Below are 17,895 nucleotides of genomic sequence, written 5' to 3' on the forward strand. Positions count from 1 at the left end.
ATCAGAATCAGTCCACAATCACACCGCTATCAGAATCAGTCCTCAATCACACCGCTATCAGAATCAGTCTCAATCACACCGCTATCAGAATCAGTCCCCAATCACACCACTATCAGAATCAGTCCCCAATCACACCGCTATCAGAATCAGTCCCCAATCACACCGCTATCAGAATCAGTCCCCAATCACACCGCTATCAGAATCAGTCTCAATCACACCGCTATCAGAATCAGTCTCAATCACACCGTTATCAGAATCAGTCCCCAATCACACCGTGATCAGAATCAGTCCCCAATCACACCGCTATCAGAATCAGTCCCCAATCACACCGCAATTCGAATCAGTCCCCAATCACACCGTTATCAGAATCAGTCTCAATCACACCGCTATCAGAATCAGTCTCAATCACACCGCTATCAGAATCAGTCCCCAATCACACCGCTATCAGAATCAGTCTCAATCACACCGTTATCAGTATCAGTCTCAATCACACCGCTATCAGAATCAGTCCCCAATCACACCGCTATCAGAATCAGTCTCAATCACACCGTTATCAGAATCAGTCCCCAATCACACCGCTATCAGAATCAGTCTCAATCACACCGTTATCAGAATCAGTCCCAATCACACCGCTATCAGAATCAGTCTCAATCACACCGCTATCAGAATCAGTCCCCAATCACACCGCTATCAGAATCAGTCCCCAATCACACCGCTATCAGAATCAGTCTCAATCACACCGCTATCAGAATCAGTCCCCAATCACACCGCTATCAGAATCAGTCCCCTATCACACCGCGATCAGAATCAGTCCCCAATCACACCACTATCAGAATCAGTCCCCAAATCACACCGCTATCAGAATCAGTCCCCAATCACACCGTTATCAGAATCAGTCCCCAATCACACCGCTATCAGAATCAGTCTCAATCACACCGCTATCAGAATCAGTCCCCAATCACACCGCAATCAGAATCAGTCCCCAATCACACCGCTATCAGAACCAGTCTCCAATCACACCGCTATCAGAATCAGTCCCCAATCACACCGCTATCAGAATCAGTCTCAATCACACCGCTATCAGAATCAGTCTCAATCACACCGCTATCAGAATCAGTCCCCAATCACACCGCTATCAGAATCAGCCCCCTATCACACCGCGATCAGAATCAGTCCCCAATCACACCACTATCAGAATCAGTCCCCAATCACACCGCTATCAGAATCAGTCCCCAATCACACCGTTATCAGAATCAGTCCCCAATCACACCGCTATCAGAATCAGTCTCAATCACACCGCTATCAGAATCAGTCTCCAATCACACCGCTATCAGAATCAGTCTCAATCACACCACTATCAGAATCAGTCCCCAATCACACCGCTATCAGAATCAGTCTCAATCACACCGCTATCAGAATCAGTCCCCAATCACACCGCTATCAGAATCAGTCCCCAATCACAACGCTATCAGAATCAGTCCCCAATCACACCGCTATCAGAATCAGTCCCCAATCACACCGCTATCAGAATCAGTCGCCGATAACACCGCGATCAGAATCAGTCCCCAATCACACCACTATCAGAATCAGTCCCCAATCACACCGCTATCAGAATCAGTCCCCAATCACACCGTTATCAGAATCAGTCCCCAATCACACCGCTATCAGAATCAGTCTCAATCACACCGCTATCAGAATCAGTCCCCAATCACACCGCTATCAGAATCAGTCTCAATCACACCGCTATCAGAATCAGTCCCCAACCACACCGTTATCAGAATCAGTCTCAATCACACCGTTATCAGAATCAGTCCCCAATCACACCGCTGTCAGAATCAGTCCCCAATCACACCGCAATCAGAATCAGTCCCCAATCACACCGCTATCAGAATCAGTCCCCAATCACACCGTTATCAGAATCAGTCTCAATCACACCGCTATCAGAATCAGTCCCCAACCACACCGTTATCAGAATCAGTCTCAATCACACCGTTATCAGAATCAGTCCCCAATCACACCGCTATCAGAATCAGTCCCCAATCACACCGCTATCAGAATCAGTCCCCAATCACACCGCTATCAGAATCACTCCCCAATCACACCGCTATCAGAATCAGTCTCAATCACACCGCTATCAGAATCAGTCTCAATCACACAACTATCAGAATCACTCCCCAATCACACCGCTATCAGAATCAGTCTCAATCACACCGCTATCAGAATCAGTCCCCAATCACACCACTATCAGAATCAGTCCCAATCACACCGCTATCAGAATCAGTCCCCAATCAGACCGCTATCAGAATCAGTCCCCAATCACACCGCTATCAGAATCAGTCCCCAATCACACCGCTATCAGAATCAGTCTCAATCACACCGCTATCAGAATCAGTCCCCAATCACACCACGATCAGAATCAGTCCCCAATCACACCGTTATCAGAATCAGTCCCCAATCACACCGCTATCAGAATCAGTCCTCAATCACACCGCTATCAGAATCAGTCTCAATCACACCGCTATCAGAATTAGTCCCCAATCACACCACGATCAGAATCAGTCCCCAATCACACCGCTATCAGAATCAGTCCCCAATCACACCGCTATCAGAATCAGTCCCCAATCACACCGCTATCAGAATCAGTCTCAATCACACCGCTATCAGAATCAGTCTCAATCACACCGCTATCAGAATCAGTCCCCAATCACACCGCTATCAGAATCAGTCCCCAATCACACCGCTATCAGAATCAGTCCCCAATCACACCACTATCAGAATCAGTCTCCAATCACACCGCTATCAGAATCAGTCCCCAATCCCACCGCTATCAGAATCAGTCTCCAATCACACCGTTATCAGAATCAGTCCCCAATCACACCGCTATCAGAATCAGTCCCAATCATACCGCTATCAGAATCAGTCTCAATCACACCGTTATCAGAATCAGTCCCCAATCACACCGTTATCAGAATCAGTCCCCAATCACACCGCGATCAGAATCAGTCCCCAATCACACCGCTATCATAATCAGTCCCCAATCACACCGCAATTAGAATCAGTCCCCAATCACACCGTGATCAGAATCAGTCTCAATCACACCGTAATCAGAATCAGTCCCCAATCACACCGCTATCAGAATCAGTCCCCAATCACACCGCTATCAGAATCAGTCCCCAATCACACCGCTATCAGAATCAGTCCCCAATCACACCGTTATCAGAATCAGTCCCCAATCACACCGCTATCAGAATCAGTCTCAATCACACCGTTATCAGAATCAGTCCCCAATCACACCGCTATCAGAATCAGTCTCAATCACACCGTTATCAGAATCAGTCCCCAATCACACCGCTATCAGAATCAGTCCCCAATCACACCGTTATCAGAATCAGTCCTCAATCACACCGCTATCAGAATCAGTCCCCAATCACACCGCTATCAGAATCAGTCCCCAATCACACCGCTATCAGAATCAGTCTCAATCACACCGCTATCAGAATCAGTCCCCAATCACACCGCTATCAGAATCAGTCCCAATCACACCGCTATCAGAATCAGTCCCCAATCACACCGCTTTCAGAATCAGTCTCAATCACACCGCTATCAGAATCAGTCTCAATCACACCGCTATCAGAATCAGTCCCCAAACTCACCGCTATCAGAATCAGTCCCCAATCACACCGCGATCAGAATCAGTCTCAATCACACCGCTATCAGAATCAGTCCCCACTCACACCGCTATCAGAATCAGTCTCAATCACACCGTTATCAGAATCAGTCCCCAATCACACCGCTATCAGAATCAGTCCCCAATCACACCGTTATTAGAATCAGTCCCAATCACACCGCTATCAGAATCAGTCTCAATCACACCGCTATCAGAATCAGTCCCCAATCACACCGCTATCAGAATCAGTCCCCAATCACACCGCTATCAGAATCAGTCCCCAATCACACCGCTATCAGAATCAGTCCCCAATCACACCGCTATCAGAATCAGTCCCCAATCACACCGCTATCAGAATCAGTCCCCAATCACACCGCTATCAGAATCAGTCCACAATCACACCGCTGTCAGAATCAGTCCCCAATCACACCGCTATCAGAATCAGTCCCCAATCACACCGCTATCAGAATCAGTCCCCAATCACACCGCTATCAGAATCAGTCCCCAATCACACCGCTATCAGAATCAGTCTCCAATCACACCGCTATCAGAATCAGTCCCCAATCACACCGTTATCAGAATCAGTCTCAATCACACCGCTATCAGAATCAGTCCCCAATCACACCGCAATCAGAATCAGTCCCCAATCACACCGTGATCAGAATCAGTCCCCAATCACACCGCTATCAGAATCAGTCCCCAATCACACCGTGATCAGAATCAGTCCCCAATCACACCGCTATCAGAATCAGTCCCCAATCACACCGTGATCAGAATCAGTCCCCAATCACACCGCAATCAGAATCAGTCCCCAATCACACCGCTATCAGAATCAGTCCCCAATCACACCGCTATCAGAATCAGTCCCCAATCACACCGCTATCAGAATCAGTCTCAATCACACCGCTATCAGAATCAGTCTCAATCACACCGCTATCAGAATCAGTCTCAATCACACCACTATCAGAATCAGTCTCAATCACACCACTATCAGAATAAGTCCCCAATCACACCGCTATCAGAATCAGTCTCAATCACACCACTATCAGAATCAGTCTCAATCACACCACTATCAGAATAAGTCCCCAATCACACCGCTATCAGAATCAGTCTCAATCACACCACGATCAGAATCAGTCCCCAATCACACCGCTATCAGAATCAGTCTCAATCACACCACTATCAGAATCAGTCTCAATCACACCACTATCAGAATAAGTCCCCAATCACACCGCGATCAGAATCAGTCCCCAATCACACCACTATCAGAATCAGTCCCCAATCACACCGCTATCAGAATCAGTCCCAATCACACCGCGATCAGAATCAGTCCCCAATCACACCGCGATCAGAATCAGTCTCAATCACACCGCTATCAGAATCAGTCCCAATCACACCGCGATCAGAATCAGTCTCAATCACACCGCTATCAGAATCAGTCTCAATCACACCGCTATCAGAATCAGTCTCAATCACACCGCAATCAGAATAAGTCCCCAATCACACCGCTATCAGAATCAGTCTCAATCACACCACTATCAGAATCAGTCTCAATCACACCACTATCAGAATCAGTCTCAATCACACCACTATCAGAATAAGTCCCCAATCACACCGCGATCAGAATCAGTCCCCAATCACACCACTATCAGAATCAGTCCCCAATCACACCGCTATCAGAATCAGTCCCAATCACACCGCGATCAGAATCAGTCCCCAATCACACCGCGATCAGAATCAGTCTCAATCACACCGCTATCAGAATCAGTCCCCAATCACACCGCGATCAGAATCAGTCTCAATCACACCGCTATCAGAATCAGTCCCAATCACACCGCGATCAGAATCAGTCCCCAATCACACCGCTATCAGAATCAGTCCCAATCACACCGCGATCAGAATCAGTCCCCAATCACACCGCTATCAGAATCAGACCCCAATCACACCGCTATCAGAATCAGTCCCCAATCACACCGCTATCAGAATGAGTCTCAATCACACCGCTATCAGAATCAGTCCCCAATCACACCGCTATCAGAATCAGTCCCCAATCACACCGCTATCAGAATCAGTCTCAATCACACCGCTATCAGAATCAGTCCCCAAACTCACCGCTATCAGAATCAGTCCCCAATCACACCGCGATCAGAATCAGTCTCAATCACACCGCTATCAGAATCAGTCCCCAATCACACCGCCATCAGAATCAGTCCCCAATCACACCGCGATCAGAATCAGTCTCAATCACACCACTATCAGAATCAGTCTCAATCACACCGCTATCAGAATCAGTCCCCAATCACACCGCTATCAGAATCAGTCCCCAATCACACCGCTATCAGAATCAGTCTCAATCACACCACTATCAGAATCAGTCTCAATCGCACCGCTATCAGAATCAGTCCCAAATCACACCGCTATCAGAATCAGTCTCAATCACACCGCTATCAGAATCAGTCCCCAATCACACCGCTATCAGAATCAGTCCCCAATCACACCGTTATCAGAATCAGTCCCCAATCACACCGATATCAGAATCAGTCCCCAATCACACCGCTATCAGAATCAGTCCCCAATCACATCGTTATCAGAATCAGTCCCCAATCATACCGCTATCAGAATCAGTCCCCAATCACACCGCTATCAGAATCAGTCCCCAATCACACCGCTATCAGAATCAGTCCCCAATCACACCGCTATCAGAATCAGTCTCAATCACACCACGATCAGAATCAGTCCCCAATCACACCGTTATCAGAATCAGTCCACAATCACACCGCTATCAGAATCAGTCCTCAATCACACCGCTATCAGAATCAGTCTCAATCACACCGCTATCAGAATAAGTCCCCAATCACACCACTATCAGAATCAGTCCCCAATCACACCGCTATCAGAATCAGTCCCCAATCACACCGCTATCAGAATCAGTCCCCAATCACACCGCTATCAGAATCAGTCTCAATCACACCGCTATCAGAATCAGTCCCCAATCACACCGCTATCAGAATCAGTCTCAATCACACCGCTATCAGAATCAGTCTCAATCACACCGTTATCAGAATCAGTCCCCAATCACACCGTGATCAGAATCAGTCCCCAATCACACCGTTATCAGAATCAGTCCCCAATCACACCGTGATCAGAATCAGTCCCCAATCACACCGCTATCAGAATCAGTCCCCAATCACACCGCAATTAGAATCAGTCCCCAATCACACCGTTATCAGAATCAGTCTCAATCACACCGCTATCAGAATCAGTCTCAATCACACCGCTATCAGAATCAGTCCCCAATCACACCGCTATCAGAATCAGTCTCAATCACACCGTTATCAGAATCAGTATCAATCACACCGCTATCAGAATCAGTCCCCAATCACACCGCTATCAGAATCAGTCTCAATCACACCGTTATCAGAATCAGTCCCCAATCACACCGCTATCAGAATCAGTCTCAATCACACCGTTATCAGAATCAGTCCCAATCACACCGCTATCAGAATCAGTCTCAATCACACCGCTATCAGAATCAGTCCCCAATCACACCGCTATCAGAATCAGTCCCCAATCACACCGCTATCAGAATCAGTCTCAATCACACCGCTATCAGAATCAGTCCCCAATCACACCGCTATCAGAATCAGTCCCCTATCACACCGCGATCAGAATCAGTCCCCAATCACACCGCTATCAGAATCAGTCTCAATCACACCGCTATCAGAATCAGTCTCAATCACACCGCTATCAGAATCAGTCCCCAATCACACCGCTATCAGAATCAGGCCCCTATCACACCGCTATCAGAATCAGTCCCCAATCACACCGTTATCAGAATCAGTCCCCAATCACACCGCGATCAGAATCAGTCCCCAATCACACCACTATCAGAATCAGTCCCCAATCACACCACTATCAGAATCAGTCCCCAATCACACCGCTATCAGAATCAGTCTCAATCACACCGCTATCAGAATCAGTCCCCAATCACACCGCTATCAGAATCAGTCCCCAATCACAACGCTATCAGAATCAGTCCCCAATCACACCGCTATCAGAATCAGTCCCCAATCACACCGTTATCAGAATCAGTCCCCAATCACACCGCTATCAGAATCAGTCCCCAATCACACCGCTTTCCGAATCAGTCTCAATCACACCGCTATCAGAATCAGTCTCAATCACAACGCTATCAGAATCAGTCCCCAATCACACCGCTATCAGAATCAGTCCCCAATCACACCACTATCAGAATCAGTGTCAATCACACCGCTATCAGAATCAGTCCCCAATCACACCGCTGTCAGAATCAGTCCCCAATCACACCGCTATCAGAATCAGTCTCCAATCACACCGCTATCAGAATCAGTCCCCAATCACACCGCTATCAGAATCAGTCCCCAATCACACCGCTATCAGAATCAGTCTCAATCACACCGCTATCAGAATCAGTCTCAATCACACCGCAATCAGAATCAGTCCCCAATCACACCGCTATCAGAATCAGTCCCAATCACACCGCAATCAGAATCAGTCCCCAATCACACCGCTATCAGAATCAGTCCCCAATCACACCGTTATCAGAATCAGTCTCAATCACACCGCTATCAGAATCAGTCCCCAATCACACCGCAATCAGAATCAGTCCCCAATCACACCGCTATCAGAATCAGTCCCCAATCACACCGTTATCAGAATCAGTCTCAATCACACCGCTATCAGAATCAGTCCCCAACCACACCGTTATCAGAATCAGTCTCAATCACACCGTTATCAGAATCAGTCCCCAATCACACCGCTATCAGAATCAGTCTCAATCACACCGCTATCAGAATCAGCCCCCAATCACACCGCTATCAGAATCAGTCCCAATCACACCGCTATCAGCATCAGTCCCAATCACACCGCTATCAGAATCAGTCTCAATCACACCGCTATCAGAATCAGTCTCAATCACACCGCTATCAGAATCAGTCTCAATCACACCGCTATCAGAATCAGTCTCAATCACACCGCTATCAGAATCAGTCCCAATCACACCGCTATCAGAATCAGTCCCAATCACACCGCTATCAGAATCAGTCCCCAATCACACCGATATCAGAATCAGTCTCAATCACACCGCTATCAGAATCAGTCTCAATCACACCGCTATCAGAATCAGTCTCAATCACACCACTATCAGAATCAGTCCCCAATCACACCGCTATCAGAATCAGTCCCCAATCACAACGCTATCAGAATCAGTCCCCAATCACACCATTATCAGAATCAGTCTCAATCACACCGCGATCAGAATCAGTCCCCAATCACACCGTTGTCAGAATCAGTCCCCAATCACACCGCTATCAGAATCAGTCTCAATCACACCGCTATCAGAATCAGTCCCCAATCACACCGCTATCAGAATCAGTCCCCAATCACAACGCTATCAGAATCAGTCCCCAATCACACCGCTATCAGAATCAGTCCCCAATCATACCGCTATCAGAATCAGTCTCCAATCACACCGCTATCAGAATCAGTCTCAATCACACCGCTATCAGAATCAGTCCCCAATCACACCGCTATCAGAATCAGTCCCCAATCACACCGCTATCAGAATCAGTCTCAATCACACCGCTATCAGAATCAGTCCCCAATCACACCGCTATCAGAATCAGTCTCAATCACACCGCTATCAGAATCAGTCCCCAATCACACCGCTATCAGAATCAGTCTCAATCACACCGCTATCAGAATCAGTCTCAATCACACCGCTATCAGAATCAGTCCCCAATCACACCGCTATCAGAATCAGGCCCCTATCACACCGCGATCAGAATCAGTCCCCAATCACACCACTATCAGAATCAGTCCCCAATCACACCGCTATCAGAATCAGTCCCCAATCACACCGTTATCAGAATCAGTCCCCAATCACACCGCTATCAGAATCAGTCTCAATCACACCGTTATCAGAATCAGTCTCCAATCACACCGCTATCAGAATCAGTCTCAATCACACCACTATCAGAATCAGTCCCCAATCACACCGCTATCAGAATCAGTCTCAATCACACCGCTATCAGAATCAGTCCCCAATCACACCGCTATCAGAATCAGTCCCCAATCACAACGCTATCAGAATCAGTCCCCAATCACACCGCTATCAGAATCAGTCCCCAATCACACCGCTATCAGAATCAGTCCCCAATCACACCGCTATCAGAATCAGTCCCCAATCACACCGCTATCAGAATCAGTCTCAATCACACCGCTATCAGAATCAGTCTCAATCACACCGCGATCAGAATCAGTCTCAATCACACCGCTATCAGAATCAGTCCCCAATCACACCGCTATCAGAATCAGTCTCAATCACACCGTTATCAGAATCAGTCCCCAATCACACCACTGTCAGAATCAGTCCCCAATCACACCGCAATCAGAATCAGTCCCCAATCACACCGCTATCAGAATCAGTCCCCAATCACACCGTTATCAGAATCAGTCTCAATCACACCGCTATCAGAATCAGTCCCCAACCACACCGTTATCAGAATCAGTCTCAATCACACCGTTATCAGAATCAGTCCCCAATCACACCGCTATCAGAATCAGTCTCAATCACACCGCTATCAGAATCAGCCCCCAATCACACCACTATCAGAATCAGTCCCAATCACACCGCTATCAGAATCAGTCCCAATCACACCGCTATCAGAATCAGTCTCAATCACACCGCTATCAGAATCAGTCTCAATCACACCGCTATCAGAATCAGTCTCAATCACACCGCTATCAGAATCAGTCTCAATCACACCGCTATCAGAATCAGTCTCAATCACACCGCTATCAGAATCAGTCTCAATCACACCGCTATCAGAATCAGTCCCAATCACACCGCTATCAGAATCAGTCCCAATCACACCGCTATCAGAATCAGTCTCAATCACACCGCTATCAGAATCAGTCCCCAATCACACCGATATCAGAATCAGTCTCAATCACACCGCTATCAGAATCAGTCTCAATCACACCGCTATCAGAATCAGTCTCAATCACACCACTATCAGAATCAGTCCCCAATCACACCGCTATCAGAATCAGTCCCCAATCACACCGCTATCAGAATCAGTCCCCAATCACACCGCTATCAGAATCAGTCTCCAATCACACCGCTATCAGAATCAGTCTCAATCACACCGCTATCAGAATCAGTCCCCAATCACACCGCTATCAGAATCAGTCCCCAATCACACCGCTATCAGAATCAGTCTCAATCACACCGCTATCAGAATCAGTCCCCAATCACACCGCTATCAGAATCAGTCTCAATCACACCGCTATCAGAATCAGTCCCAATCACACCGTTATCAGAATCAGTCTCAATCACACCGCTATCAGAATCAGTCCCCAATCACACCGCGATCAGAATCAGTCTCAATCACACCGCTATCAGAATCAGTCTCAATCACACCGCTATCAGAATCAGTCCCCAATCACACCGCTATCAGAATCAGTCTCAATCACACCGTTATCAGAATCAGTCCTGCGTTGGAGCAGAGCTCCACACTGTTCCCGCTTTGTGAAAGCTCTCTTTCGATGTAAGATGAACCTCCAGTGCCTCAGGATTCGGAGCCACCACTGAATCAGGTTTTCAGTGAGTGTCAACAGTAAAGCAGACCTCAGAAGTCAAGCCTGGAGCCCACCCTGATCCCACCTCTTGGTCCCTCCTACTTTTCCCTTGTCCAGTTTGCACTTCGCGTAACAGGACAATCCTACCTCAACTGCTTCATTGTCCAATTGATTCCTGCCTCATTTCCGCTCTCTGCTTCCCTGGGAATTTATTTCACAGCTCATTTCTCCTTTGGGTGAAAAAGTTCTCCCTGACTCCCCTTCTTTGTTTTTAATTTGTGTCCCCTGGAATTTAAACTCTGCACCACAGGGAACAATTTGCCTGCATCAACTTTGTCAATTCCCTTCATAATTTTAAAACCTTCAATTATGACACCTCAAAGTCGCCTCGTTTCCAAAGGAAACAAACTGACTCCTTAACTTTTCCTCAGGATCTAAATTCCTGATACCCGGAATCAGTGAGAACCACAGATTTTTCAAGCACAGAAGGAGGCCAGTCGGCCCATTATGTCTGTGTCAGCTCTTTGCCAGAGCAATCCAATCACACTGCTCCGCTCTCTCCCCATTGCCTTGCATGTCCCTCTGCTTTGTTATATTTTTACCCAATTATCCCTTAAAAGATGCAATATTAATCTGCCTCAACCTCTCCCCGTGGTAAAACATTCCGTGCTCCAACAACACTCTGTGAAAAGAAATTTCTCCTCATTCTCCTCGCAATAATTTTAAATTGTTGACACCTTGTCTGACTCCCTAACCAGAGGAAATAGTCTTTCCCAATTCACTGTCAAACCCCTTCATAATTTTATGACCCCCTTATTAAATCTCCTCTTAGCTTCCTCTGCTCCAGTGGAAATAGTCCCTGTACCTCAAGTCCCTCCTTATAACTATAGTTTTCTGCCTCTGGGATCATCCTGGTGGATCTACGCTGTACGTTCCCTATGGCTTTAATGTCCGGCCAAACCTGTACAGCTCCCCCTCTGTACCTCTCAAAGCAATAACAGGAATCGGGATTAGAAATCAGTGCACACTCGTTTCAGGTATCCTGGCAGAGGCCAAGGGTGTATCTCGAGAGCTGCCAAGGACATTCTCGGGAGCTTGGTACTTGTTTGTTACTCCAGCTCGGATAAGAACACTGAACCTTTCAGCAGCAATGTAAAATTGAATAAATGTCAAGTGGATGCGTCTTAACCAGAAACCACCAACGGCAAAACTGGAATCAACTTACTTTTTTAAACAAAGACAAAAATCAGGACACAGAAAAGCTAACCCCGTAAACATACCTCATCTGTCACTTTGAATCTCTTCAGCAAGGCGACGAATTTCTGTTTAAAGTTTGGTTGCTAAGTGGGGAGAAGAGAAAAGGAAAGGGTGTGAGGTGAAGCTGAGATCGCACATCATTGCAAGTAGGAAGCAGCTGGGCCTGCAGACAGCATGGGTTCAAGCACCACAGACTGACTGGACAGTCTCCCACTTCCGATTTCAGCCATGCCACAGACAGAGGTGCTTCTCCGCTGGCACGGCAAGGAAGAGCGCAGGTAGAATGACCCCCGGGCCAGACCCACACACCTTCCCAAGGCCAGCATGAGCAGGACCGATGGATGTTCAACAGCAGATCCACTTGGTCAAAGTAAAGTGGCCGAGGAAGATCAGAAGAGCGGACTTCCCCCTAGAACAGAAACAGTTATCCCCGGACAGTATAAACCGAGAGCCTCGGACTGGTGCAATAGAGATGACGTTCTCCCCGTTCGCCCATACCCTGGATCACCTGTGCTGGCTGTACCTGCTCCAGGTATTGCAGGCAAATCTCCCACATACACTTGCCATGTCTGGAGCAGTACAGCGGGAAATTTGTTTCCAATATCGAGAATCTGGAGCGGGGGATTGGGATCGAACCAGGTAAAATGGCTAAGTACAGATTTCTGCAGGAGACCCCACCGGGCAGCAGGGATTCACTATGTTGAAAAGGAAGAGGTTTGAATCTCTGTAAGCTGGCTCAGTATTGAAGGTGCAATACAAGAGATAAGACTTCCAATCTTTCCCTATCGCAAGGACCATCTCCACCCAGCCAGCCTTGAGATTTTTTTTTATTCGTTCATGGGATGTGGGCCTCGCTGGCGAGGCCAGCATTTATTGCCCATCCCTAATTGCCCTTGAGAAGGTGGTGGTGAGCCGCCTTCTTGAACCGCTGCAGTCCGTGTGCTGAAGGTTCTCCCACAGTGCTGTTAGGAAGGGAGTTCCAGGATTTTGACCCAGCGACGATGAAGGAACGGCGATATATTTCCAAGTCGGGATGGTGTGTGACTTGGAGGGGAACGTGCAGGTGGTGTTGTTCCTATGTGCCTGCTGCCCTTGTCCTTCTAGGTGGTAGAGGTCGTGGGTTTGGGAGGTGCTGTTGAAGAAGTCTTGGCGAGTTGCTGCAGTGCATCCTGTGGATGGTACACACTGCAGCCACTGTGCGCCGGAGGTGAAGGGAGTGAATGTTTAGGGTGGTGGATGGGGCGCCAATCAAGCTGGCTGCTTTGTCCTGGATGGTGTCCAACATTCTTCAATGCTGTTGGAGGTGCACTCATCCAGGCAAGTGGAGAGTATTCCATCACACTCCTGACTTGTGCCTTGTAGATGGTGGAAAGGCTTTGGGGAGTCAGGAGGTGAGTCACTTGCCGCAGAATACCCAGCCTCTGACCTGCTCTCGTAGCCACAGTATTTATATGGCTGGTCCAGTTAAGTTTCTGGTCAATGGTGACCCCCAGGATGTTGATGGTGGGGGATTCGGCGATGGTAATGCCGTTGAATGTCATGGGGAGGTGTTTGACTCTCTCTTGTTGGAGATGGTCATTGCCTGGCACTTGTCTGGCGCGAATGTTACTTGCCACTTATCAGCCCAAGCCTGGATGTTGTCCAGGTCTTGCTGCATGCGGGCACGGACTGCTTCATTATCTGAGGGGTTGCGAATGGAACTGAACACTGTGCAGTCAACAGCGAACATCCCCATTTCTGACCTTATGATGGAGGGAAGGTCATTGATGAAGCAGCTGAAGATGGTTGGGCCTAGGACACTGCCCTGAGGAACTCCTGCAGCAATGACCTGGGGCTGAGATGATTGGCCTCCAACAACCACTACCATCTTCCTTTGTGCTAGGTATGACTCCAGCCACTGGAGAGTTTTCCCCTGATTCTCATTGACTTCAATTTTACAAGGGCTCCTTGGTGCCACACTCGGTCTAATGCTGCCTTGATGTCAAGGGCAGTCACTCTCACCTCACCTCTGGAATTCAGCTCTTTTGTCCATGTTTGGACCAAGGCTGTAATGAGGTCTGGAGCCGAGTGGTCCTGGCGGAACCCAAACTGAGCATCGGTGAGCAGGTTATTGGTGAGTAAGTGTCGCTTGATAATACTGTCGATGACACCTTCCATCACTTTGCTGATGATTGAGTAGACTGATGGGGCGGTAATTGGCCGGATTGGATTTGTCCAGCTTTTTGTGGCCAGGACATACCTGGGCAATTTTCCACATTGTCGGGTAGATGCCAGTGTTGTAGCTGTACTGGAACAGCTTGGCTAGAGGCGCAGCTAGTTCTGGAGCACAAGTCTTCAGCACTACAGCCGGGATGTTGTCGGGGCCCATAGCCTTTGCTGTATCCAGTGCACTCAGCCGTTTCTTGATATCACGTGGAGTGAATCGAATTGGCTGAAGACTGGCTTCTGTGATGGTGGGGATATCGGGAGGAGGCTGAGATGGATCATCCACTCGGCACTTCTGGCTGAAGATGGTTGCAAACGCTTCAGCCTTGTCTTTTGCACTCACGTGCTGAAATGAGGTGAAAGTTTGGGGTTAATTGCAATGGACCAACAAGAGGTGGGGTGAGGGGTCAGGTGACTTAGACTAGGGGGAGTGGCCTCAGGCCCCACAACAGAGGGAAGCGTCTTTGATTCATTTGTTGTCGGGATGTGAGTGAAGCTGGCAAGGGCGCGTGTGTTGCCCATCTCTACTCATGCTGAGGAAGTGGTGATCGGCCTTCCACTTTCTACTGATTCTTTTCAGTGGCTTTCTAGTCCAGTACCATAATAACTAATGCACCTTGTAGCCACATCTGGGGGTGTGGTGTTATTATTTGGTCATTAAATGATTCATCATCAAAACATTCCACCTGGCAATCAAAAACTAATGTGCTGCCAATGTTGGGCCATCCCACCCCCTCCTCCTCTTTCTCCCTCCCTCCCACCTCCGCCAGCCTCCCCTCCCCCATCCCTCCCTCTCCCCACTCCCTCGACCCTCCCCTTCCTCTCCTCACTCCCCTTCCTCTCTTGCTCCTCCCCATCCCTCCCTCTCCTCACTCCCCTCCCCCTCCCCTCTCCCTCCTTCTCTCGTCCCCCTCCAGTCCTCTCCACCCTCCCCTCCCGCATCCCTCCCTCTCCCCACCACACCCTTCCTCTCTCGCCACCCTACCCACCCTCCCCTCCACCTCTCCCTCTCTCGCCCCCTCCCTACCTCTCCCACCCAGTCCCCCTCCCCTCCACCCCCACCGTGATGTGAGTTACTGCAGCAACTCCATTGACAGATGACGTAGCCCTGGGTTTCTGGGGTCAGAGCGCTCTGGTTTGACTTTCAGGTTGGTCCGAGGATCCCCCCCAACCTTTATTTCCAATGGTGCTGCTCTGGGAGAGAGGGGCGTTCCGATCTGCCCCATGTCTGTGGCGTTACTTGTGGAGGAGTCCCATCCTGTCCCTCCTCAGCGCTTCTATCTGTGTCTTTTTTCAGTGTAAATGGGAGAATGCTCCCCGTGAGACTACCTTCCCCTTGAGCTAATGTCATTCGCCGCAGCCTGGGCACTTCAGGTTGAATGGTATGCGCTAGTGTTTCTGATCAATGAGCTGTCACAGCCCAATTAAATAACTTCATACAGATGTAGGTGAACACAGACTGTACCACACTCAAACACAGAGCTGCCCATTCCCACTGACACAGAAGGAGCCAGGCTTGGCACAATTCACTTTAACTGCTTTACAATGAGCAGGAGGAGAAGGCAAGCTTTGACTACCATTACCCGCGTCATCGAGGTCGCCCGGATCATCTTCCGTCGGCTCTTCTTCGGTTTTCTCAGATCATCATCCTCATCATATAAATCCTATAAAGAGCCACAAAACACAAATCAAAGTGATTCCTTACAAAATAACAGACAACTTCCAAAAGCAACATGGGACATTATTCACACGTGCAATCATCCACGTCGATGGCATGTCGACTGCCAGCTATCGAGGACATGTTAGTTCCCAGATATTGAGGACGTGTTTGTTCTCAGATATTGAGGACGTGTTTGTTCTCAGATATTGAGGACGTGTTTGTTCTCAGATATTGAGGACGTGTTTGTTCTCAGATATTGAGGACGTGTTTGTTCCCAGATATTGAGGACGTGTTTGTTCTCAGATATTGAGGACGTGTTTGTTCCCAGATATTGAGGACGTGTTTGTTCTCAGACATTGAGAGCATGTTTGTTCCCAGATATTGAGAACATGTTTGTTCTCAGATATTGAGGACATGTTAGTTCCCAGATATTGAGGACATGTTTGTTCTCAGATATTGAGGACGTGTTTGTTCTCAGATATTGAGAGCATGTTTGTTCTCAGATATTGAGGACGTGTTTGTTCTCAGATATTGAGGACGTGTTTGTTCTCAGATATTGAGGACTTGTTTGTTCTCAGATATTGAGGACGTGTTTGTTCTCAGATATTGAGGACGTGTTTGTTCCCAGATATTGAGGACGTGTTTGTTCCCAGATATTGAGGACATGTTTGTTCCCAGATATTGAGGACATGTTTGTTCCCAGATATTGAGGACATGTTTGTTCTCAGATATTGAGAGCATGTTTGTTCCCAGATATTGAGAACATGTTTGTTCTTAGATATTGAGAGCATGTTTGTTCCCAGATATTGAGGACATATTTGTTCCCAGATATTGAGAGCATGTTTGTTCTCAGATATTGAGAGCATGTTTGTTCTCAGATATTGAGAGCATGTTAGTTCCCAGATATTGAGGACGTGTTTGTTCTCAGATATTGAGGACGTGTTTGTTCTCAGATATTGAGGACGTGTTTGTTCTCAGATATTGAGGACGTGTTTGTTCTCAGATATTGAGGACGTGTTTGTCTCAGATATTGAGGACGTGTTTGTTCTCAGATATTGAGGATGTGTTTGTTCTCAGATATTGAGGACGTGTTTGTTCTCAGATATTGAGGACGTGTTTGTTCTCAGATATTGAGGACGTGTTTGTTCTCAGATATTGAGGACGTGTTTGTTCTCAGATATTGAGGACGTGTTTGAACTCAGATATTGAGGACGTGTTTGTTCTCAGATATTGAGGACGTGTTTGTTCTCAGATATTGAGGACGTGTTTGTTCTCAGATATTGAGGACGTGTTTGTTCTCAGATATTAAGGACATGTTTGTTCCCAGATATTGAGGACATGTTTGTTCCCAGATATTGAGGACATGTTTGTTCCCAGATATTGAGGACATGTTTGTTCCCAGATATTGAGGACATGTTTGTTCCCAGATATTGAGGACATGTTTGTTCTCAGATATTGAAAGCATGTTTGTTCCCAGATATTGAGA

The 17,895-nt window shown here is 47.7% G+C and overlaps 1 protein-coding gene across 1 annotated transcript in view; it reads right to left on the reverse strand.

Moving 5' to 3' along the window:
- The window catches only part of si:ch211-126j24.1 (phosphofurin acidic cluster sorting protein 2), a gene marked incomplete at its 3' end in the record, with an annotated part of 536,875 nt that overhangs the window by 184,191 nt on the left and 334,789 nt on the right, over nt 1–17,895 (reverse strand). The window contains exons 7-8 of the mRNA XM_067977559.1: nt 16,333–16,413; nt 12,568–12,627 (exon numbers count right to left, since the gene is read on the reverse strand). Coding sequence (XP_067833660.1) covers nt 12,568–12,627; nt 16,333–16,413 — 141 coding nt within the window. The remainder of the gene's footprint in view (nt 1–12,567; nt 12,628–16,332; nt 16,414–17,895) is intronic.

Source organism: Heptranchias perlo, unplaced genomic scaffold (assembly GCF_035084215.1).
Source record: "Heptranchias perlo isolate sHepPer1 unplaced genomic scaffold, sHepPer1.hap1 HAP1_SCAFFOLD_160, whole genome shotgun sequence".
NCBI classification, from domain to species: domain Eukaryota; kingdom Metazoa; phylum Chordata; class Chondrichthyes; order Hexanchiformes; family Hexanchidae; genus Heptranchias; species Heptranchias perlo.